The 26,156-nt window shown below is 39.5% G+C and overlaps 1 protein-coding gene across 2 annotated transcripts in view; it reads right to left on the minus strand.

Moving 5' to 3' along the window:
• Positions 1–635: 635 nt before the first annotated feature.
• Positions 636–26,156, minus strand: part of tmem151b (transmembrane protein 151B) — a 31,840-nt gene continuing 6,319 nt past the window's right edge. Inside the window, exons 2-3 of one of the 2 annotated variants that reach the window (XR_010003814.1) lie at positions 11,768–13,981; positions 636–7,661 (exon numbers count right to left, since the gene is read on the minus strand). Coding sequence is in view for 1 of the 2 variants with exons in the window: in XM_062973762.1 (XP_062829832.1) it covers positions 12,545–13,981 (1,437 nt within the window). In the remaining variant the exon portion in view is untranslated. Of the gene's footprint in view, positions 13,982–26,156 lie in introns of both variants that reach the window. The other variant, XM_062973762.1, reaches the window with a different exon arrangement.

Genomic DNA, 26,156 nt, shown 5'->3' on the forward strand with positions numbered 1-26,156 from the left:
ATCAGTAATACTTTTTGATAATCACTCATTTTTATTGAATGACAATATAAGCTATTGTGAGTTGACATTGGGAGGACTAAGCCAATTAACACTCTGTTTTACTTTCTTAATGCAAATCTAACCGTGGGCATACAAATGTCCCTCCACAAAAACAGAACAAGTGATATTTTATTTCTTTTCATACATTCCTGCAGCCTACACAGCATATTGAGTAGAGGTATTTCTCAGCAAGTCTACAACAGATTCAGCTCTTAAGTATCAGGTAGGTTGGCTTCTTTTTGATTCTTCAAAGTAACATTTGTAAAAACAAAAGTTGAAGCTTACCTTATTCAAATGATGGAGTACATTTCTATGATGTTTCCAAGGGAATTGGATGTCAAATCAAGAGGTAGTTCTAATGATAAGAGGCTGAAATGCAATGCACTTCTGCTCAGACTATGGGCTACCAACGTTACCTATTATGTGCTGTGTATAGTTCTGTATTACAGAATTACAGAATACCCCAACACAACTAGTTTCCCCAATGATAATCTTGTGGAGGATTGTACATGTGTGACACCATTGTGGTGATACACAATACACTTCTAGAGCAAGCCCTACATTGGAAGTCAGGAACACATACATCAGACACTGAATCATCTTGAATTTTTATTACATCAATTTGGTTTACAATCTTTTTACTTTGATAATTCCAACAAAAAGGCAACATTGTGATATACTGTTTGTACATATAGAGAGAGACAGACAAACAGAGCTAGATCATATTGACATACTGAAAAGTAAAAACTGTTCTCAGTGCTCACTGAAATGGTTTGTCAGAGTTGGATATTATCTCCACCATTGCTTCATTCTGTGTGATGGCCACAATGTTCATCCATGGCTCTGCTGCCTGCATGCCCCTTGGCCAATGGGACTTTTAGCTGCTTGATGTTGTGGCCATAGTAGATCAGAAAGGATAGCTGTATGAGGTTATTTCTGGCAGCAGCAGCAGCATAGTTCTTACAAACCAGTGTAATTCCTCCCTTTCTAACTCTTGTGTGAACACTCTAGTGGCTTGATCTACACGGATTGCACCAGCATATGCCAATAGCAGCCGTTATAAAATATCCCCGAGATGCATCTCTAACATCAGAAATTGGCAATCAACCAGTTATTTTTTAATGCTGAGGCAGCCTTGGCTTATTGAAATTACAAAATATACTTATATTGCACACCTGAATTGTGAGATTTGTTTTTAGTATCTCAGGAAAAAACCACATACCACTCAAACAGGATAAGCACAGCTCTGTCCAGTATGGATAAGCCTTATTTAAGGCTGTGTTTAATCTGAGAATGAATCTGCTCACAAAGGAACTTTCCTGAAGAGTGGAGAGCGCAGAGAAATCAATGTGAAACAATGATGGTCTTTGAAATATGCAACAAGTGTCAACTAAATGCAGTATTTGTTCATACTTGGTAAATTACGAACAGGAAACATTGTGAATCATAGAACAACCTGAAAATACAGGTTGACTAGCCAAATGCCCGTTACAAGTCAAAGAAGAAACAATGGTCAACTGCTAACTGTAACATATATTTCTGCTTGGTTTGTTGCAAGAATTCTTACTACTGTGATTGCAAAAAGACAGGATAAGCTATCTGTTTACTGTGCTTTGCCTGGCAGAATGGCTCAACAGAGTGGTTTATAGACATTTGAGCTCTGAAGAACAAAGTTAGGATACAAAGTCCAAATCCTTATTTAATTCGGGTAGTTTGAAAAGCCAATTTCATGTAAAAAATTGCAAACTCTTGCTTTCCTGAGTAGACTGCATGTGACAAAACCGATTGCCTCTTAGTTTTTCATATAAGCAATTTCAGCCTTATTTGGGAGATGTAAAATTGGTGGTGCAGCATGGATTATTTTATGGCATGTATCCTAGAAAATTGCTTCCTAGGTTCATTGTTCTGTTTTCACACCAAACTAGAAGTATACCATAGGGATTGCCCTGGAGGGCATGCAGATGACAAGAAAGACTCTATCAAAAAATTAGGGAGAACTTTCTCATGGTAAAGACTCTTTTATAGTGGAACGTAACTGCCCTGGAAAGGGGTGGATATTTTCATTAGATGGAAGAATTTTTTAGAGCTATCAGAGATGCCACAGTAATATATTTTCTTTATCAGTAAGTAGTAGGTTAGCATAGACAATCTTTGAGATCCTTCTGAGATACCAGTGCTAGATACAGAACCTAAGTACAGTAGAGTCTCACTTATCCAACATTCGCTTATCCAACGTTCTGGATTATCCAACGCATTTTTGTAGTCAATGTTTTCAATACATCGTGATATTTTGGTGCTAAATTCGTAAATACAGTAATAACTACATAGCATTACTGTGTATTGAACTACTTTTTCTGTCAAATTTGTTGTATAACATGATGTTTTGGTGCTTAATTTGTAAAATCATAACCTAATTTGATGTTTAATAGACTTTTCCTTGATCCCTCCTTATTATCCAACATATTTGCTTATCCAACGTTCTGCCGGCCCATTTATGTTGGATAAGTGAGACTCTACTGTAATAATGAGCACAAATCCTGATATATTAAGTCAGGCTTAATCTAATGCTGGCTATTAGTTTGCAGAAGAGGAGGCTTTTTAAGGAAGTTTTCCACAGAACTTTCATGTATCTCTGTTCCTCTACACTGTTTTAATGAATTGATCTCTTTGTTCCAGTCATGGCACTTCTTTAACATGCAGAGGATATAGAAGGAAGACATTTTTTGCTGTTGCGATATGTATACCGACCTAATAGTCTGTTTATAGGCTGGTAGAAGAGTGACCAATTAGTAGTCACAGGAAGATGGGGAAGACAAGTTTCCGATTATGTTTCTCTGCTCACCTATAACCAGGAAAGGGCAGCGAGTTCTTTCCATAGTAATGTTATTATGTGTAGAGAAACTAGTTTTGCATTTAAATGAATTAGTGAATAAATAAAATGCTTTTACAATTCACCAAAAGGATTCTTTTGAACAACGTAGATGTCTGTATCTAGCTATAGGAATTCCCGACTTCAGTCCCAAACTCAAGAGTCCTCTCCTCTTAACTGACTATAAGTATACCTCAGTTAACAGAGTAGATATATTCGCGGGCATTACTTCTGTACTGGAAAATTTGGTACCATAGCCAGAACTAAAATAAATAGGTCTAAACCATTAAAAAAGGGTTTCAGTATGTTTACAGCAACTTTTTACCCAAAACTAACAATATAAACATGTGAAATGAAACAACCAGGCCAGGTAAGCCTTGGTAGATTCTTCACTTCAGGGGTTCCTGGATGAGATGAACTGCCTAGATTTCTGGCCTAACTATGGAAAAGAGATTGCTTTGGTCACCTTGGTGGATGACCTATGCTAGCAACTGGATAGGGGATATGTCCCTGTTGTTTTTTGGTTGTTTTTTTTTAACTCCTGCTGGCATTTGATACCATATCCTTTGGGCCACCTCATTAGGATGGTTCCTTTTCCTGGATGGCTGCTCTTAGAGAGTGGTGCTGGAGGATTTCTGTTCAACTCCTTGGTCATTGGAATCCCTCCTGTCTTGGCCCCTATGCTATTTGACATCTACATGAAACCACTGGAAAAGTCTGCAGACTGGAAAAAATTTTGGGTCAGATGTCACAATATGTTGATGCTCAGCTCTATTACTTCTGTCCATCTACTTCCAAGGAATCTGCTTTTGTGCTAAACCAATGTCTAACAGCTATAATGGACTCAGTGAGGGTGAATAAATTGAAGCTTAATCCAGACCAGGTAGACATGCTCCTGGTCAATGAAAGATAGATCTGGGAATAAGGGATTCAGTTTGTGTTAGATGGAGTTACACTCACATTTAAATGCAGGTTCACTGTGAGAGTATTTCTGTATTAAACACTAAACCCATTAAACATTAAACCAGGAGTGCACTAGTGCAGTTAAAGCTTGTGCAAAAGCTGTGCCTGCTCACGGAAAGTCAGATATGTCCACAGCAACATCCCACTAGAATTATTGTATGTACACTATGTGGGGTATCTTTGAAAAGTGATCAGAAACTTTAATTGGTCCAAACTGAGGCTGGCTACATGAAGCATATAATTCTCTTCTTGTAACAACTGGCTGCTGATCAGTTTCTGGGCATAATTCAAAGTGTTGGTAATGACCTATAAAGCCTCGTACTGTTTTGTCCAGGTTACTTGAAGGATCATATTTTTCTTTATGATCCCACTAGAACTCTAGAATCTTCAAGACAAGCTCTTCTCTCTGTCCTACCATTTCCTCGGGATCATTTGGTGAATACAAAGAGATGGGACCTTTTCATTAGCTGCACTGAGTCATAGCAGTTAAAGTGGTTTCAAATTGCATTAATTTTAGTGTAGTTGCATTTACAATCTGTTTCACCATCTTCCCTGTGTACTGCTAAATAAACTTTTAAAGAGACAGAGGACAAGAAAAAAGGTGACATACCAGGCACATCAGAGGCTTTGTTAACTGAGGTACACCTATACAAACATACATACTGTACTTTTTTCTTACTAGTACATCCTTTTCGACTGCAACTCTTCAAAGCCAAATTACATCAGAGCTGGATTTGTTTAAGTTGTTTGTCTGCCCATTGGGATGGGTAATGCCTTCTGTTCCTGATATATAACAGAGACCCCTTTCATTCAAAGATGACCTGTGTTATAACGCATTGTCACTGAAGTTTATCATATTGAGCAGTGTTTAGGGCATTTTTATCTTCTGGCTACAAGCCTCTTAAAACAGCTCCTAAAAAAGCATCTCTACAGTTCTTGTTGAGGGATAATCTAAGAGGGAGATGCAAAGCATAGTTCCACGTTTAAACCAGAAGGTTTCTTTGTTGACACCTGTTAAGGCAATGGACGATGCATCCTTTGCTACCTCCCTCCCTACTGTCCATCCATTAATGGGTAATGTTATTTCTAAGCAATACACTTTACCTGTTTTTTAATCTTACAATAAGTTACCTTGAGTCCCATTTTTGGAGAAAAGACAAGAGAGTAAATGAATGACTGAATGCTTGTCTAGATGAGGCAGAGCTTTTGTCATATGGTGCCAAACACCTGCCAGTCAGTGACAAGTGACTGACCTCTTACACACATATATAGGGAATCTGTTGAGCAGTACTCCTTCAGATCTGAAAAGAAACTGAACTGCTTTCTTGCTCTTCAAAGCTGCTGACGGGGGAATGGAAGCTTAATGTAATTTTCCAATCTCTGCTGGAAGAAACTAAATATGTCATTTTCAAGACTGCTGACGGAGAGCTACAGGTTAAAAAAGTGCTACAACTTGGCAAATTTGCTATAGCTTAAACACTCTGCACCAAATGGACTGGGAACTCTAAATTCTATTCTGACTGCAAGTGAAGTAGTTTGGTATCTAATTATGTAGGTTTACATCCAACATCAAACCAGCAGAAATCCACTAACACAGCTGTCCTCTTCTTTACAGCCCTTCAAGCCATCCCAAAACCCCTGGGGATGATGGGGGGCTTAAGGTGGAAGTGGGTACCCCACAGAGGTCCAACAGATGGCAACTGAACCTCCTCACTGAATCCTACTTTCACGGGCACAATCTATGCACGTACAAGCTTTCTGATACTGTATGTCTGGTATTCACATCAGATTACACACAATGAATTACACGTGCATAGACACATTTCAGATTATGACATCATTGCTCAATGATTCTAAACTCCAAAACTGATTTTTTTTTTCAAGATGAAAATGATCCTTTACTGGACAAGATCCTAATAAAGGCAAATTATAGCACCTACAGAATATTAGGAATTGTTAAGGGGTCTCTCTTCTGTATTCTAAATTGGGAATAAATTTTGCAGTTATGGAAGAGGAGCTTTTTGCTGTGGCACCTGACACCAATGCTTCTTGGTGCCATGCTACAATCTGGTTATTTACAGAGGCTAGTACTTTCACTGAAAGCAATTCAGTTCAAATTATTTTGCTTGGGTTATTAATATCTGTTTTATGCCACTGATGGTGTATTTTAACTGTATTATAATTTTATGTTGTTAGAAATATTAATAATAAAACATTCAACAATTGTGGATGCAATACTGGATTATCCAAAATGGTCCCTACTGGGTACTGTTCCTGTTTACAAGTAACATAAATCTGCAAAACTATTCTCCCTTAAGCAAACTTTAATAACCACAAACTCCTGACCAAACAGGAGACAGGATTTTCATTCACAAGAATGAGCAAATGTGCTAAAAATAGCCAGCTTGATGCTTTAAGATCTTGCAGCAAAGCACAGGTTGATTTTGTTTCTCCAGTGTGTTTACAGATATTTTATCCTTTGCAAATTCCCAGAATAAACATCAGCCATGACACTCCCAATGAATGCTTCCAAGCTAACAAATTCAAATTGCTGTGTTTCATTGCCTTTCTAATCCCTACTTTTTAATTTAATCAAACTGGAAAAAACCTCCAAATTTGTTTTTTATGAAGCTACACTCAGATGAAAAGGTAACATTTTACAAGAAATCTATTCTAGGTTTTTCAACTTGTTTAAATGTTTGGTTACAAAAAAAACCCAGATTTTGTTGTGATTTCTGAATAACCTTGATATGAATTTGTATCTATCTCTGATAATAAAAAACATGGAATTCAGCTCATAGAACACAAAATAGGAGAAGTGGAAAAGCTATTTTGTATCAGTCATCCACACTCATTATGCATTTTCCCACTGCTTTACTGAAGCACTGTTACACAGTGAGAGGAAAAACCAAAACCAAAAATAATCTCCTACTGTTGTATCATCCGGTCCTTATGAATGTGCTTGCCTCTGGAGACTCCTTTGTGCATCTAAGTCTTGTTTTTCAAATAAGCATTTTTCACCTCGATTGATTAATGGGATGCTGTCCAACATCGAGGCTCATTAGTTATCAGCTGATGGTGCTGCCAGGGAATATTTGAGTTCTGTAACTGATATGGATACTAAGTCATCTGGACACATTCTAGCTACATTTTTGGCCCTATAAGTGTGTGGCTATGACGGCAATAAAGCAAGCTCATGCTGCTGAAAAGCAAAAGATTTCCAAGTATCATATTTTTGTGGGTCACCACAATCTCCACCACTTTGTGATTTTCCAAATCAGCTTTAAAAAAAATCACTGCAGACAACCAACAAAATTTATAACTATTCAAGCATGTGTGGTTGTTCTGGAGAGGCATATGTTATTACATACTTAGTGTGGATATGTGCAGAACAAACATGTAAAAGGTTGTGCTTGTAACAGAAGTTTGCTTCTTAAAATGACACCCACCAGAGTCAGAAATCTTCAGCAGTTCTTGGAAGTGTGGTATAGCTGGGCAAATTCTGTTTCGTCGGAAGAAACTGTTACAGATTGCAAAAGATATCCCTCCCCAGCGCCCCATGGGAGCTCTATCATAAGACAACCAAAGTAAGCAGAGGAAGAAAGTGGAAAACTAAGAGAAGCAGTAATTCTTCTAGCCTTGTCTCAGTCTTGAATTACGAAGATACCACATCTTGACTAGGAAGATCTATCCATCGGAGATTAAATCTCAGAACTGTTTTCCTTCTGATGTTATTGGGAAGATTAAACTCTGAACACAGCACACCTCGTCTTCACAGTGAGATCACAGACTCCATTATAAAAGAAAAACAAGACAGGTTGGTAAATTAGATGTCTTTCGCCTGAAGTCCAAGTACATAAATAAATACATTAACATTGCACTCTTTGGCACCTTCTTGTGAATAAGGAGCACTGACTATAGTTGTACTTACTTCTGAATAACCATATATAGGTTGGACCTTCAAGAGCAGGCACAGACAATCGGGAAATCCATGCTAGCCAGTTAAAAGCCTGCTGAATGATACCTCTATAGAGACAATATAACCTCTGAATTGGAAAAAAAACCCTCAATAGTTGTTCAACAATTATTTTCTTAACTCCAGCCAATAAAAAGAAAATAGTTAAAATAACATTAAACACATCTGTATTGGCATTACATTTCTTTAACAACAAAGCATTCATATATCTGGCTGTTATAAGTGTTCTATTGCACTGTGGTGTCCATTAAAATGAATGGACTGATTTAAGAACTATAGAACTGGCTTTCCTTTCACGTTGGGCCAAATCAAATCTGGAGTCATCTCAAGCCATCCTGCAATTTTATCCAAGCAATAGGCATCCCACCCCAGTCTGAATGGGATCTTCCTATATCTCTGGTTAGACTGTGCTCAATTTAACTCAACGGAAAAATGAGATGGGTATGGAGAAGAAGACGATAATATAAGAGGAGCAAAGAGCCACATCCCCAGAGCTTCCTCAAATCGGGCAATAATCCTGCTTCCTCTACAACTAATAGAAATTGCAATGGTCATATTCCATGCCCATTTAGCACAATCAGTGTTGTCACTGGTTATCAGGGAAGGGATGTAACCCTTCTAATACTTTTTCCAAATATTTTTATTTGTACTGCTATAGACCTTGGAGTTTCCCCAGACCTATGGAATATGTGTCATTCAGGCTACACACAGTATGATCCTCTAGAAAGCACCAGTGCTATTTATTCATGATGCCAGTTTGTGGGTGGTGTGTTAAGACTCCATTGGGAAAGAAAGAACAGAGCAAAATTTGGATTTTTTAAAGGGAAAGCAAATCTGGAGAGATAAGATTTTGCACAGCCAGATCCAGAAGCCAAACAGGGGGCAAATGTCGGTTGCTCTTTTTAGACACTGAAAGAGATAGCAATTAAAATGCAACTGAGAGCATTCAGGTTAGATATGTCACTATAGAAGCAGATCAAGCCATGAAACCTATTGCCAAAGTGAATAATAATGTCAGGCACAAATAAACAAGAGATCAGACGATATTCTCTAAGGTGCACTGAATGTGAGACCAGTAATTCCAGATGCCAGGCTTAGCCTACATTTTCATAAGATGCACAAATAACGTTTTGTATTTTCACAAAAGAAACAACAGTTGCTATCATGGATCTGCTGTAATTTTAACACACACTATTGTAATTTCCTGGATTCAAAGTATTCAAAGTATTCACCCATGTATTTGGAATACAGGCATATTTCCTGTGCCTCATGGTCATGTTTTTTTTAAAAAATCTGGTTAAATAGAATCTTTTATTTTTATCATCCTTTTATCTTAGACAATACAGGACAATGTCAGAATTCATTCAATTTAGCTATATAACTAACTTTTCCCAAAGTTTGTTTAGATGAGCAAACATACAACATTGTTTTATCGTTAACCATTTACACAATGTTGTAGGAAAAAAGGAAGCAAAAATCAACAGGCAATGAGTGTCCAATTTATAGATTAGTCCAAGTAAAGGGTTGGAGTTAGACTGCAGAGTGTGCGAGATTTGGCAAAAGGGAAAACATGCATCAATTGGAGGGAAATGGTATCAAAAAGATCCTTCAAATTCTCAAAAACAAAACAGCATTTGATTTCTAATGCTGGTTTTAGAATGCTTGCATATTTTAACATGATACAAGTGTGACTGTAAGGATGAAAGTTTATGCTTTTTTTTACTGTTATCAAGAACAGAAGCTTGTATTACCATAGGATTAAATAATACAGATGATGAAGACCAACACAACTCAAATATTAAATATGGAAGAAACCAATTGTTTGAATGACTTATGAATAGTAATGAAATGATTAATCATATAATAAAGAAAATGAAGTTTGAAAAACTATGTCCGTGCGACTGAAAAGATGATTAAAAGAGCTGAAAAATATGTATTAGCACACATAAATACCCTGAGGTGTTCTAGATTGTTTGTCTTCCCATCACCACATCCCTGCACACATTAAAAGGACCTAAATCCTGTTCCAGCTGCTCCAAGAAAACAGTGAAAATCTGTCTCCCTTCCACCAGATCTATCTTCCTAGAATGGAGGTGGGGAACTGCAGCCCTCAAGATGTTGCTATCCAACAACATTGAGAGGACCACATAAAGATATAATGAGATCCTACTTCCATACAAATCAATAGTGTATATGAAGCTGACAAAGGGAGCTACTGTTTAAAATCCAGGAATGGGAAATGGAAAAGGTCCTTCAGATGTTACTGGACCAGACCTCCCAGCATGACATCATTTGATGGGGCACAGATTCCCCATTCTCGGTTTAAATTGGACCTCATGAAGGATCCAAACTGAATCCTACTTGATCATTTTTCATAACACAGATTGCCTAAAGATTCAATGGATAACAGACTAAATGCACAAATGAAAGCAGTGGGAACTAGTTGAGGGGAAAATGAGCATCAAGCTTATTAATAAGCCAAAGGGTTGGAAACAGTGTTCAGCTTTTCCTTTGAAATCAGCATGACAAATGTATGAAGCTGAAAGACGACTCATCACCTCACCCCTCCTACATTTTCAAAGGCTAGCTCAATGGAAAGCAATCTTGCATCCTAGTGTACTGTATCTAATTAAACTTTAGCCTAACAGCCTTTTCATTTTGTTTGCTGTGCCACTTGTTTGCTCTTAATCTACCCACTTCTTTCTTGATATAGGTTTCAGTTTGATTAAGCATAAAATGTTGCATAGTGCATCTAAGGCAGTGGACAAATTCTAGGGAACCTGGTGGCCAACTTTCTATTTCAAGGAATATTTCAGAGTGCAGTGGCCTCAAAACACCAGCCGGGTGGAGAACTGCATTAAAATAAGGTGCAGGCGCATTATAGCTCATTTTAATGCAAACGACTGCTCTTAGATTATTCCAATAGTGGAAAATGACTGTGTGGGAAAGATTTGGGACCAGGGGAGGAAAACGTGTGCTTGAGGATGGTGGCTCGATCTAAGCTGTTTTATAATCCAGTTTCGGAATCTAGATTATTTGCTTTGAACTGAATTATATGAGACTACACTGCCATATAATGCAGTTCAAAGCAGATAATCTGGATTCAGGAACTGGATTATATGGCAATGTAGATGGGGCCTGTGTGTGGCCTGCAAGCAATACCTTGATAATTCCTGGTTTAAAATTATAACTCTGAGGCCTATCAAAGGGAAACCAGAGGTTTGTATATTCCTGTCTTGGGAATTAGCAAAGTCTATGTTAAACCAGAATACTAGAATGGCACGAGACACTGGTATTCTGTGGCAGCCTATGGCAGCGTAATTTGGAAAACAAATTAACAAGACTGTATGAACACAGTTTAGAGCATCCAAACTATGAATTCCTGTTTGCAGGATTCCACTGGATACTCCCCGGTTTCTGCTTTTGTAAATTTTAGCTAGTAGGACCAGATGTAGACATCCTCATCTACAAACCTGCTTTATCATAATTTGTCCCAAGAAACATTACTAATTAAATTTTATTTCTATAGCTGTTTGCACACTTTCTTTTACCTAGAAAATACAGGATTAAGACATCTCCCTCTATAATTTCTCTTTCACACACACCCTTTACTGCTTCTAACTTATATTTCATTTCTTAGAATGAAATGCATTATTTCATATCCCAACAAGCAAGACAGCTTCACCCTAGTCACACGCGAACACTGTGCCTTCACACCAATGTATTCCTGTATTATTAATAGATAAACTTCAGCTGTACCACTCAGAACCTCCCATGAGACTTTTCCCCATCTCCATTGTGGCTAGGTTTCACTCACTTCATATATCCCAAGTTCACCACTGATGCCTATTTCCTCATGATACCCAACGCAATGCCAGCAGCACACACTGGACACACACATGGCAAATTCTTTGGCTTACTTTGTACACTGGGCTTTCTCCTGGACTTGGATTCAAGACTGTATTAACGTTTGGGATATCCTTTGGAAGTTCCCTGTTCACTCTTGCTTTTTTGCTGCCACAAAAAAAGAAAGGAAGGTGGGCTGAATGCTTTAAGCTTTAGCTATGAGATGTTGATTCTCAGATGTGAAACATCAAGGCTTTCCAAGAAAATGTCCTAAGATCTTATGTCCTCAGCAGCTAAGAACAGTGTAACAGTCGGAGCATGGTCTTGAAAAAAAGGAAAAAGGCCTGACTTGTAGCTGCTTCTCAACTACTTTTCAGCTCCTTCTGGCTGGAAAAACAGCACTAGTATTTGACTTGAGAAGGAAACATGCCATACTGCCAATGGATTCATCTGCTGTACTAAGCTGGAATAGCAGCCCACAAAGGCAGTTCCTGATAGGTGGTTTGGCTAGTTGGAGACAGAGTTGGAAAGAAACAACTCCAGTACTCTCACTGTCACTGGTTCTCCTTTCTACTTTTTAAAATAATTTAATTAGAATTTTTTGTATATGGTTATCCATCTGAAATTCTGTGCTGTGGTTCCTGCAAGCTGCCTACCTTGGAACAAAGCCATTACAGGCTTACAGAGCCAAAACGGGACTCAGGAGCTCTTGAGTCCTCCATAAGATCATGAGGAGGAACAATCTTGTCTGACATAACTGACAGTTGGGACCTCTGTTCCTGTGCTATACCCTATCTGTCCCACAACCACCTCCGGTTACAGGGCATTTCTTGTGGGTAGTTCTCATACAATCACAGTGAGGTCTCCACACAGGACCCATTCCGATGGAGATGACGGTGATCATGGTTGAGGCAACCCTCATTTCGATGCACAATGAGGATGGGGAAATAGAGAGCATCCTGGTAAGGAGGGGGATCTTCCTCCTCCACAGTGACTTGGCTGGACAGGCGGGTCTGTTCAGTCGGGCAGCTCTGTTCATTTAGGCTCCCACTCCTGCTCTGCCAAAGGCAGCTGCGCCGTGAGCCATAGAGGCGCCCAAGTGAGAAACGGCTGCTGCTAAAGGGGATCCTGGGACTGCCATTGCAAATACTGAGGGCGCTTCGGGAGAAGATGGATGAGCTGCTTATAGTCCTATGACACTGCTCACAGTTTTGTCTGTAGCTTCCATAGCGGCACGAAGAATAAGTAGTGCAACTAGACAACCCCACCAAGTCCATGAGGACAGCCTCTGAGTAGCTGGGCACCAGCTGCTGGTTGGATCGGATATGCCACTCTAGCTCAGTACTATCCACAGTGTTGACCCTCGGCATCCTCCGGCAGAAAGGGCGTTCTTCAGCTGGAGTTACTGCCACATAATCAAATCCAAAGAGTTTCTCTACATGGTAGTGGACAAAAGAAGTGCGGTATTCATTCAGAACTCGCAAGGGCCAGGACAAAGTTAACAGAGCAGCAACCCAGAAGACATAGTGGGAAACATACCAAGGAAGGTTGTCTGGGTCTGAGAAGGCCACCATATACTCTTTAAAGTCTACATTCTTGAGGTGCATGCCTTCCCTTGCCTCCATGTAGTCATCCAGTCCCTCATTTTCTGTGAAAAAACGTGCCCTCTGAGTTAAATAGGAATTCTCAGACTCCACATTGGCAAAACTGAAGCACTTGGTGAAGCGAAGACGAGTGGCCGGGAAATTTTCCAGGTCAATCAAGTCCTTTGATATGTCCTTCACCCCACAGTTAGAGTAGTCAAACTCTGCTTCTGCCACATGAGTGTTGACCCTCTCATGGTATACTTGGGTGGTGGTATAAGCATCCCCATTGCGATAGCGAGTGACCTGGCGAGTCCTCCTGACATAATGGTAGCTGATGGCTTTCCACCAGATGCATGGTGTGGCCTGCTGCATCCTCTGGACACGTTCGTGTACGCTCTCCACATCTACTTTGTACTGGAGTTCATTGCGGGTATAGCAATGCCAGCACTCCACCAGGTAAACAACATACAGCATCACAAGAAAAGCCAAAGGGATGTAGATATAACCATTAGAGCATGGACTATCATGATACATCATGGATTTTCCCTTGTAGGCGCTATCGAAAGTCAGCCGCGTCACCTTAGTCACATGGCACCAAGTCATGGCTCCCATACAGCCATACATGAGGAGGGAGAGAACCAGGCACTTCCAGTGTGACTCCCTACAGAGTGACTTGCTCAGAGACTGCTTTACTGGTCGCTGCTGCTCCAGGTGATCAGGGGAAGCCAAGGAGAGAAGAGAAAAGAAAAAGAGCAATTACTATACAATGAAAGAAAAAAGAGGAAGCGACAGAGCTACATTACCACCTTACTTAACATTGACTAGAGAATGAGCCACAGATGGACATCCCCAGAGGCATGACATCTTATTTAGGGGCTACGCAGGGTAAATCCTTTCAGTTGCCAGGCAAGAGGACCTGGAGGCCTGCCTGATGTGTGTTATGTGTGACTGTTTCCCAGGATCTCTATTGTATGCCCTCCAGTTACTGCAGAGGGAAACCTGTGTCTGCTCCTTTCCATCTTTGGTCTGTCACATTCCTTTCTCAAGTGTTTATGAAATGTGGACTGAGGGCATTTTTGTCTGGTCAGCAAGCATGAACATATGGCCATCCTTTTTCAGTCTGAATAAATCAGCTGGATGGCTGATCCATTAATTATCCTACATATCACAATAAGAGAAAAAGAATGCCCCATTCTCCCTTTTATCCCAACTCCTGCATACAGTTTCCCTATCACTGGATGGGCAGAATCTGGCAGTTGCTATTAATCCAGTGTTGTTTCTCTGACAGCTGGTTCCTTTTCTCAGACAGTGACTTTCTGCCCTGTGTTGGAGTCAAGACCAAATATTAATATTTATTAAATCTAGTATGTTCCTCTGTCAGGTCTACTTATGTTTCACTGTTCTTTTATTAAAGGAAAGCAATTAAATGAGAATTAAACACTCCTATGTTTGTATCATCCCTGCCTCTGGTTGCAAGCAGTACTAATAGAAAAAGGTTCACGAAAAATCCTAAGCAAGCTAAACTTTTTTTGTCTCATAAGACCTACTGTCTTCAGAAGACTAGTTTTGTACATCTTTATGCTTTGGTCATGCAAAATAAGAAAGAAACTCTGGGTAGACAGCACAATGTTTTGCAGATATTTGGGGTAACAATTTCAATAACCTCTGACCACTGTCAATGCTACCTGGGATTTACGGAAAGTGAAATTTAAAATGGGGCAACCGGGTGCAGGCTATAAGATTACAGTTCCTCATCACTCTCCAGTGCCTGGTGTTCTGGTTCTTAAAAGTGTATACAGAGAAAGATACCTCCAATTGGGAACTAAGGGTGCTGACAGGTTGGGGCATATTCTCTATCTATGACTCCAAGAGGCGAAGAGCCACAATCCTAAGAGATTAGTAACCTACAATCATAATGCTGCGTTAGAAGTCCTAAATCCCACTGAGAAGCCCAACAAGAGTAGATCTATTAAATCAATTATATTTAAATAAGTGTTGACTTAACAGCTCAGCAACTAATTCTGTGGATTTGCTCCATTTGCAATTAGCGCCTGGATTTGCGCCAGAAAAATCAGAATGGGGACAGAATTTAGAAGGTCTCTAAACTGAAAGCATAAGAAGGCTGAAAATATTTCTGTCCTTGTCCTTCTCTCTGCAAAGTACAATCCTATATCATTTCTATTACTGGGATAACAAATGTTTCACACTGAATAGGCAATCTGGAGCTCTTTAAATCTTAGCTGTATTCACAATCTAAAATATGTCCTTTAGACTAAAGATGATCTAGTGGTATAAATAACTCAGCTTGGCAAAACTGAAATTTCTGCACTCACCCATCTAGGATTCAGTATATGGTATGAATGTAAAACATTAAAGATGTGGTTTACATTTATGGAAATAACCCTTATTTGGTTTGGCATTATCCATGTGCTACCATAGAACTACAGGTGACCAAAATGGAACTGCATCACAAAACACAGTTTCTCTCCTGCTCGGATGCTGCCAGTTCTATTTTTGTACATCTCATATTTTCTTAGAGTGACTCTACAGACTAGCTGGCTTTGCTTTATAAATGTTCTACATTAGCAGGCTGCAAGGAAGCGCTTCCCCACTGGTGTAGCTGTTACCTTCAGGGTCATTAACAATATTTCTCTATAAGGAGCTATTTGTATCCAAATTGTTGGGTAAACATTTCTGAAACAGAATTGATACATTTCCTTTTAAAGCCATTATTTTCCATGACATTAATGCTTAAATGTTGAAAAGGATAGCTCTGTCACTTTTTAACTGTCTAAAAGCCTAAGAAAAACACAAATGTGGCCAAATGTATTCAGTGATAGGCATGCTGACTGAGTGATTCACTCCAAAAAACAAGCACATCCATGCATTGAGCAATGGCCATTGTCAAGTTGTTGACACTCCCAGAAAAATTACTGACAAGAAGATCAACTTGGCTTCAATTGCTGCAGCAATAGCCATAAAGAGCTTCCCTGTCTTGCCATCCCAGAAATGTTTTTTTTTTTAAATGATTGTCAGTGGTTTTACGGAGGCAAAGTCTAGAGAGAAGACAATTCAGAAATATAGATCATGGTCAGAAGGCCAGAAACTGCTATGGCGTGGCACTATTTCTTGCAAAAATCAAAACACCTCACTTTGTTGGTGTGCCTTCAAATCATTTCTAATTTATGGCGACCTTAAAGTGAACCTATCACAGTTTTCATGGCAAGGTTTGGTCAGAACAGAAGAAATCCATCCCGCTTTTGCCTTCCTCTGAGGCTTGAGAATATAACTTGCCCAAGGTCGCAAGACTCTACTGCATTTCTATAAACTTACCTAACTGGATAGTAAAACAATATACAGTAGAGTCTCGCTTATCCAACATAAACAGGCTGGCAGAACGTTGGATAAGTGAAAATGTTGGATAATATGGATGGATTAAGGAAAAGCCTATTACATGTCAAATTACGCTATTTTACAAATCAAGCATCAAAACATCATGTTTTACAACAAATCAACAGAAAAAGCAGTTCAATACACGGCAATGTTATGTAATAATTACTGTATTTACAAATTTAGCATCAAAACATTGCAATGTATTGAAAATATTAACTATGAAAGTATTGACTACTAAAAGGCAAACTGCGTTGGATAATACAGAATGATGGATAGGCGAAGGTTGGATAAGTGAGACTCTACTGTAGTTATTTCAACCAAGCAGAGATTGATCTGTTATTTGTGCTCTGAGATATATTATTTTTCATCCTGATGAAAATTAATATATACAGGATTTCTAGTCCAGAAACAAACCAGAGCATCCAACAAAAGACAGAAAACATAGGAAGAGTAATGCATGGATATAAACACAACACTCTTTCCCTTTTCTATCTTCATATTTCTAGCATTTTTGAGTTTTGAGGGTGTTTCATGCATTTCAACAAGCCAGACTGCCAGGTGTCACTGCCACCATTAACCTTCACTATAAACATCAAATAAGGTCAACCTCTAGGGTTGCATTAATTATGTCTCCAGGCAACATCCAGTTCGCAGAAAGCAAGTGGCTGTTTCGGTAGTTGATGAAGATTTGCTTCACACCAGAAAGTGCATCAAAAGAGAGGACTGAGCAGATGGAGAAGGTGAAAGAGCACTTTGCACGAGTGGCTGAACAAATATGTGTGGAGTATTGATGACTGACTCGGGCTACCCTCAGTATCAGCTCTTATACCCTTTGAAAAAATACATATCACAGCTCTCCCCCATCTCCCTGCACCTGTCACCTCCTCTTCCTCTTCCATTATCACGATCATCATCACCACAGGATACTATTAATATATCAATGCTAGTGCCCTTGCTTTTCCAGTTCCTGTGTCTTTGACAGTAGTACTTACCTATACACTGTGCCTAAGATATGAATTTTCCTATCAGTTCCATAGGGGCAGCTCTGGATAATCCCCCATGTTTCTTCATGTCCTTGTTTTCCTCAATAATATAAGCAAACAGTCCAGTTTTCCCTATGAGTCTTTCAGCCATTAGAAGAAGGAACATTTCTGCAGCAAAATCAAACCTAAAGGACCAGATCATTGTGAATTCCAAAGCAGAAGTGAAATCTGATGAGGGATATTCAGTTTAGGCATGTAGACCGAAAGGCTGCACACAGAGAGAGAAATGGCAAGACACAAGGTGTTTGTTGAAAGCTTAGAAACCAAAGAGGGCTTTGATCAAAATGTTGTGCTCAAGTGCCTGAGGTTTTGTGTCTTGCCCAGTTCCCTGTCCTAATATGACCTTCCTATTGCCCTCCTCCCTCATTCCTTTTCTCGACTTCTTTCTTTCTGCCTCAAAGTCCAGTCTTTGTCAAAATATTCTATTTTCTTTCTTTAAAAATCTAAATATTGCAATTTAAATATATGTATTTTGCTATCATTATAGTTTCTAGAGCAATTTTCAATGTACAGTGTACAAATGATAAACCCAAGTTATAATTATAATTCATCCGATTCTATAAAATGGTCCAGCAGATTGCACTTGCCTGTACTGATGCGTTATTTGCATAATTTATTCTGAGTACTTAAAGCTTTTTTTGCCTATACACACAGCCCTTGAAAGCACACTTTAAAACGCACTCTTTTGGCAAAGGAACAATGATGCCTTATCTACTGAGAAACAGTCTTAAGACCCCTGTGAATAATTAAGAAAGATAAGCACATCTGTGGAAAGTACTTTTTAGTCAGTCAAATGGTTCCAAGAGATCGCCACTGTAATGTTCCAGGCCATGCTGAATACATGGGCAGTAAATATTAATATCACACTCGCTGTCTAACAAAATACTATATTATCAATCAGAACAACACATTTCACTACATTAAACATTCTGGCTGTGTGTTGCCAGAAAGTTTTAAATCCTACAAAAAAGCGGCAAGATGCTGTTGGGCTAAGATATTTCTTTGGATTGTTTCAAATAAATGGAAAGAATGGCAGTGAGTTCCAAATTAACCTGCAAAGGGATCTTGTAGCAGCTTAGAGATTGCCTGAGAAAACTAAAATGGTATCATAAAATAGATTAAATCTGCTTTTTTAGATGCATCAGACAGTTATCTTTCTCCATTTTCTACAGAACATCCTTTCAAATATTTTAATATGACCATCATGTTGCCTCTCCAACTTCTTAAGGATAATCACCCCCTGCTTCACAAGCCATTCCTCATGGCTCTTGGTTTTCTTACTATTCACCATTTTGGTCACACTCCTCTAGGCATGTTCCAACTTGTTAATATCCTATCCAGAACTGACTACAGTATTCTTGATGAGATCTGACAAAAGCCAATTAGAAAGCTACTGTTACTTTTCTTGATCTCTTCACTATATTTCTGTTCATATAACCTAGAATTACTTTTGCTTTTTTGGCTGTCACATCGCACTGTTGACTCATGTTTAGCTTGTGTTCTAATAAGACCCAGATATCTTTTTCATGTGTACTATTGCCATGCCAAGTGCTGACTGCACCATATTTGTGTATTTGAATTTTTCCTGCCCAAATGTAGTACCTCATATTTATCCCTGTTGAGACAAGCTCATCACTCTTGAATCCTCACAAGTAATAACTGCCCCTTCTATCATCAAGCATATATATCCCTCATTTCATCATTCCAAGTTGTTTTTAAAGAGGATGAACATCACCAGGCACCCTATTAGCCATTTCTCCATTATTAAAGAAACCAGGACTGGATCCCACTCAATTGAACAACTTTAGGCCAGTATCAAATCTCCCCTTTTGGACAAGGTTCTAGAGAAGGTGGTGGCTTCACAACTCCAAAGTTTCTTGGATGAAACTGATTATCTGGATCCATTTCAGTTTGGATTCGAGCCCGGCTATGGAACTGAGATGATGATGATGATGATTACTATTATTATTAACTGCATTTCTATACCGCTTTTCTCACCCCTGGGGGGGGGGGGGGGACTTAAAGCGGTTTACAACATAATCAATGGCAAAATTCAATGCCTTACATATATATAAAAATATATCACATATTTACATCAAAAACATACAACTGTAGATTAAAACAATTAAAACTATAAAAACATCAAACATAGACATATATATGAAACATATTACAGCAATTAACATAGATCCCTTCTCTTCCCCCACCACCATCCCCCACCTCCCTCTCCATAGAGTTTCAACCTTTCTTTATATACCCTCCCTGCTCCCCCAGGGAGCAAGATGGTGGAGGCCCTTGATGGCTGAGCCCCCCATAGGCATGGTCATTTTATGCCCCAGCCTCTGGAGGCAGGCAGGTGTTCTTGCTGGGCCTGGCTTCGCAGAGTCACAGGGCCAGTGCCTCAGTTCTGCGAGGAGTGAGTTCCCGGAGCTGAGCCAGAGGCAACAAAGAAAACAAAGGCTGCCTCTTTCCTCAAAGCCCCTGGTGATTGTACCTTCACTGCTTTGATGGCCCTCTATCAGAGATGGCACTGGCTGCTTTGGTGGATGATCTACAAAGAGAGTTAGATGGGGGACTGTGTCCCTGCTAGTTCTCCTAGACCTCACTGACTATGGTATTCTTCTGGGTTGGCTCTCCCCAGATGGTGGCACTGGGGGACTCCTGTTCGACCCCCCCTGGCCAGTAACCTGTGGAGTCCCCCAGGGTTCAATTCTGTCCCCCATGCTGTTTAATATCTATATGAAACCGCTGGGAAAGATCATCCAGAGTTTTGGAGTTTGGTGTCAAATTTATGCAGATGACACCCAACTCTATCACTCCTTTCCACCTAAAGTCGAGGATGCTGTCCAAGTAAGGAACCGGTGCTTGACATCAGTTTGAGGATGCCTGTCTTAGACCATGTACTCAAGCACACCACACAGCACAAACACACACAAAAACAGTTAATAAAGCTTCCAAACAATTCAACCAATACAAGCTTACCTTATGCCCAGTTAATGATCTGTTTTAAAACCTTTCCTAGCACTGATGTGTCTGTGGCAGGTTGCACAAAAAGATGACAATAAACTGGAGTTTTCTGAGTGTTTGACAACAAAATTGATTAAATATCCCACTAACCATAATTGGGAGTGAGGGAGTATCAAGGCCGATTTTTACACCCACATTCCTCTCTTACAGGTTGCATCTATGATTTCGCGCACAATAGAAGTGATTCCATCTCACTGTTTTAAATCTAGTGGAAGTTGGAAGTGGGTTCTGAGAGAAGGAAAACTGCAAAATTTGTATACAGTTTTGGCATGGGGTTCAGGTGAAAATCACTCAAATTTTTAAAAGTAAAGATAAAGGTTTCCCCTTGACATTAAGTCTAGTCGTGTCCGACTCTGGGGGATGGTGCTCATCTCCATTTTTAAGCCAAAGAGCCAGCGTTATCCGTCTCCAAGATCATGTGGCTGGCATAACTGCATGGAGCACTGTTTTTTACAATATATAATAGAGCACCATTTTTTACAAATATATAATTTTACAAGAGTTTTGAGGATTGCAGGGGACTTCAGGAGCCATAAAATGAGGTTGAAGGTCACTTTCCTCACTTTTGCATTAATTCCACTGCAAATGTGTTCCAAAAAAAGCAGTATCATTTACAAGCTCTTGAAAAACAGTATTTTCCATGATATTGTTAACAACAAAAGACATATCGTAAGAGGACACAGCTAGTAAGACTTTCTCTCAGTTTCATATTTCTGTTTTCCTGTTTCTTCACGTTCTGTCTCCCTATAGGCTTTCACCATGATGGAGTCCAAGCCCTAGTACCTAATTACAATGAATTAAGCAGCTTTTTCAGTTATGTTCAAAGAGAACAACATTTCAAAATATTCTTGTACAGAGACAATATTGGTAACAGAAGAATTTCTCAATCAGTTGAGTTATTTATTTACCATTCTTATTAGTATATTTATTGCAATCATACATCCAGTTAATCATGTATGTTGCACGCATACAAAAATGATACAAGCACCATATAAAGGATTGGAAGAACTGAATATTTAAACCCAACAATTATGTATTCTTCCACGTTTGCGCTGGGCTGTGGCGCAGGCTGTTCAGCAGCTGCAATAAATCACTCTGACCATGAGGTCATGAGTTCGAGGCCAGCCCGTGGCGGGGTGAGCACCCATCAATTAAAAATAAAAAATAGCCCCTGCTCGTTGCTGACCTAGCAACCCGAAAGATAGTTGCATCTATCAAGTAGGAAATAAGGCACCACTTATAAAAGTGGGGAGGCAAGTTTAACTAATTTACGACCTGGAATGAGGAAGTGCCGTCAGAGTGGATGATGAAGCAGCTGCTCCCCCCTGTGGCCAGAATCGAACATCTCCTCAGGAGAAGGTTAAATTGCCTCTGCGTTTGTCTGTCTCGGTCTCTGTTTGATGTGTTTATGGGCATTAAATGTTTGCCCTATGTGTGTATAATGTGATCCACCCTGAGTCCCCTTTGGGGTGAGAAGGGCGGAATATAAATACTGTAAATAAATAAATAAATAAATAAATGTAATGTAATGTATACTTCATAAAATTAAAATATAGCATAAGTTACTGTGAAGCCCAAACTGCGTCCTAACCCCTTCCAGGACAGTTTGTCCATAGATTCAGTAGTTTCTGAAGTCTAAGCCTCAAGAATTGTGAGAAAAGTGTGCCAGCTAACACCTGAACCATCTTCCCCATTCTGATCTACAACTGTGCAGTGTCAAGTATGTTTTTCCCTTAAGAGAGCTGACACTGACACATTTAAGATGCTCTCCTTCTTCAAAACACAATTCAATTCCTTTATATTATTATGACCTAAATTCATATGCACACTGCAACCCCGTACAGCTTTATCCATGGGAGGAAAATTATGGACTATCTTAACTGAGTTTCAACCAAGACAGAGGCTGAAATACATTAAGGAAAGAATTGTGAAACTAGTGTGTAATGTCCCTATACAATAACCACAGGCTGTCTCTCCTGAGGGTTTTAAGTCCAAGGCCTTTTCACCAGCCGCTGCATTTATCTGATAATAGAACTGAATACTAAAAACTATTAAGCCACAAATATGTAGGTTCTTAAAGGCAGTCATCCTGAGTGACATTCTCCTCTTTGGGTTAAGGCTGTCATATACTGTTTAGGACAAAGAATATTGAGATCTTGCCTCAATCCAGAATAGACATTAGTCTACATTGCAAAATGATCCCCCTTAAAAACTATTATTGTTCTGTATCTTATCTTTGCTACTCTGGATTGTGGTTTATTTAAAATGCTGCTTAATATTAATTCATTTCCCAAGTCTTTAATCGTTTAAATTCTTGTTATAATGGTTCATAATTTTGTCTTCATATACATTTATATTTTGTTATGTTGGAAATTGCTTTCTGGAGATAACCGACAGGAAAACTGGGACATAATTATTTTATACAACTTATAAAAATACCTAATTTGACTGGGAAGGTTTGACAATCAGTGCCTTTTCAGAGAAGGTCAAAACACTTACATACCAGTGTTTTGCATATGTGCAATAGTTCTAGGAATACCCTTATTATACAAAGGATCATGCTGCTAAAACTGGAATGAGTCAAGGCTGAGGAGTGCTATTCAAATGCCAGCTGGTCTCCTCTCTGCATTAGTGTCTATATTTTCCCTTCCCAGATCTCTTATCACTGATCAATATGACAAAAATCATTCACCACCTTCAATGGTTAATCCGTGAGATGTTCCTTCTAATATCTACCATGGGTTTCCATCCAATTTCACCACCCAAGAAGTTTACTTTGTTTTCATCTAGAAAGCTCTCCATGGTATTTTCTTTTCTTTTTGCCCCATTTCACATTACTGTCCTGTCAGTGACTTTCAACTGGTGACAGACATCTCCTGGTCTCTTAAATGATCTATTTTTCTTATCCTTTTCTAATGTATTAAATGCCTTCCCAGCTAACTCAATTGCAGTCATCTTTCAAACTCTACATATTCTGTGAAGATTCTGACCCTTCTCTATAACCAAAACATGAAATATAGAAATATGGTGAACTGCATTTGTCCACTTTCAGCCTTCTCCCCCCCCCCCCCACACCTCCCTTGTTTCTTCCTGTTCCTCTTGTAGTTTTCTGCTTTGTTGAACACACTGAAGTTTCTGAGGGCAGAGACACATTATTCAGCAAAGATATACATGCTTATTGATAGTGCTGAATGAATGAGGCAGAGGTCATCTGAGACAAGTTAGTTCTGGCTCAAAAGTTGTCACTGCTTTGTAAGAACTTCACAATGGAATAGCACTGAAATAAAGATCTTGGTCAATTCTAGATCTTTGCTATAAGCCTGTGGGATGGATGGGTTTGGTGTAAAATATTATGCATGAAATAACAACCACATGTAAAAGAAGTCCAAATGAGAGAACTGCTTATAAAAAGTCCACAAACAGGAATAGCAAAAAATACACAGAGAAGACTGAAGAGCAGATGAAAAAAATGCAGGAATGGGTTAACAACAGGAGATCTAAATAGAGATGGAACAGGCTTATTATTTTAATCAATGAAGCCAAAAGATAGGAAATCTCTCCTGACAGTAAATGTTTATGCATGCAAAGGCTCTCCATAATTTCACTACACATCATAAGGAATGGATCTACTAAAATCTACAAGCTCACACTCATAACACTAAGAAATATATTCAGTGTGGGGCATGCAGCAAAATACAACAACATCCGCAAAAGAGTGATATCTTTATTGGCCAAGCAAAATGCAATAAACACATCATGCAAGCTTTTGAAGCCTCATTGACTTTTTCATTAGACAAATATGTTAAAATCATACAGAAGAAGAAAGGTAAGAATGTTGGAGTCTGAATTTTATCTCAGATGTTACTGCTGTGAGTTAAGGTGGTCTGGAGAAAGCTCAATGAGAGGATCAAGGGCAATAAAAGAGAGATAATACATTTTCAACTCTCCTGTGTATTGAGCTGGTAGCTTTGCACATGACAAAGGCAGCCTGTAGCTCAAGGAAAGTTGCTTTGCTGTTGCTAATGGAGTTGAAATTTTATCATTTATCTTTTATTGGCGTTTTCCCCGGCCCCTACAGGAACAGGGAAGGAGGTGGGTGTCCTCTACCTGTACTGAAATCCATCCAGACCACTTTAACTGACAAGAGAATAACATCTGGGACAAAATATAGGCCTGAAACTCCAAAGTAATCACATTTCCTTTCCTATGATATTTTTAACAGATGCTTGTGAAGGAACAGTCCTCATAATCCCATGTGAATACTTAATAAAAACAATGGACTTCTCTACACTGGCCCTATACTCTGCAATGGATCAAAAGCCGAACCTAGATGTCCAAATGACATCTAGAGGCTTCTGATTTGTAACACAGGGTAAAAAGGGTTTACCCAGTTTTACCCCACATTATGCAAAGTTGGGGAATGGTCCAGCGTGATGTTGAAAAGCCAGCGGTGAACGTGGACAACACGATTGGTTCTAATCCAGAGTAGTCCAGTATTTACTAGGGTCAGCAACAACATCCCCTTTTCCATGCACTCAGTGGCACAGGGAAATAGGGAGATATCAGGTCTGTACACATCCCAGCAAATGGCCACCTTGCTCAAGAGACCTCCTGGCTGTCACTGGGCAGCTTTGCTGACATCATAGAATCATAGAGTTGGAGGAAACCACAAGGGCTATCCAGTCCAACCCCCCCCCCCCTCCCATGCAATCAAAGAACCCATGGCAGATGATCATCCAGCCTCCACTTAAATACTTCCAGAGAAAGAGTCTTCACCACACTTGGAGACAGCATATTCCACTGTCGAAAAGCTCTTACCATCAGGAATATCTTCCTTTTTTAAGATAGAATATCTTTTCCTGAAATTTGAATCCATTGCTCCATGTACTGGTCTCTACAAAAGACGGTTGCCCCCTCCTCAATGTGACATCTTTTCAAACATGTAAACATGGCTATCATGTCCCCTCTTAGCCTTCTTTTGTCCAAGCTCCTTAAATTGTACCTCTAAGGCTGTGATTCTCAACCTGTGGGTCCCCAGATGTTCTGGCCTTCAGCCCCCAGAAATCCTAACAGCTGGTAAACTGGCTGGGATTTCTGGGAGCTGTAGGCCAAAACACCTGGGGACTCACAGGTTGCGAACCACTGCTCTAAGGTATTCACATAATCAAGGAGGAGGTGTGGTCGTCTCCTCCATTTCTCTGGTCTACAGGCATCTTTACTAATCTCAAGCAAAGGAGCCCAGCAATGGCCAGATTTCCTAGGACTCCACAGATATCGAACAGTGACAAATGGACAAGTCATATTCCTGTGAGGCCAAATTAGTTTCGCCACCACTGGACAGTCCAAATTCTGCTTTGCCATTGCTGCAGAATGGGAGCCCCCCCCCCCCCCCCCGCCCCGGGGCCAGTCCAAAA

This window comes from Anolis carolinensis, chromosome 1 (genome assembly GCF_035594765.1).
Source record: "Anolis carolinensis isolate JA03-04 chromosome 1, rAnoCar3.1.pri, whole genome shotgun sequence".
NCBI lineage: Eukaryota > Metazoa > Chordata > Lepidosauria > Squamata > Dactyloidae > Anolis > Anolis carolinensis.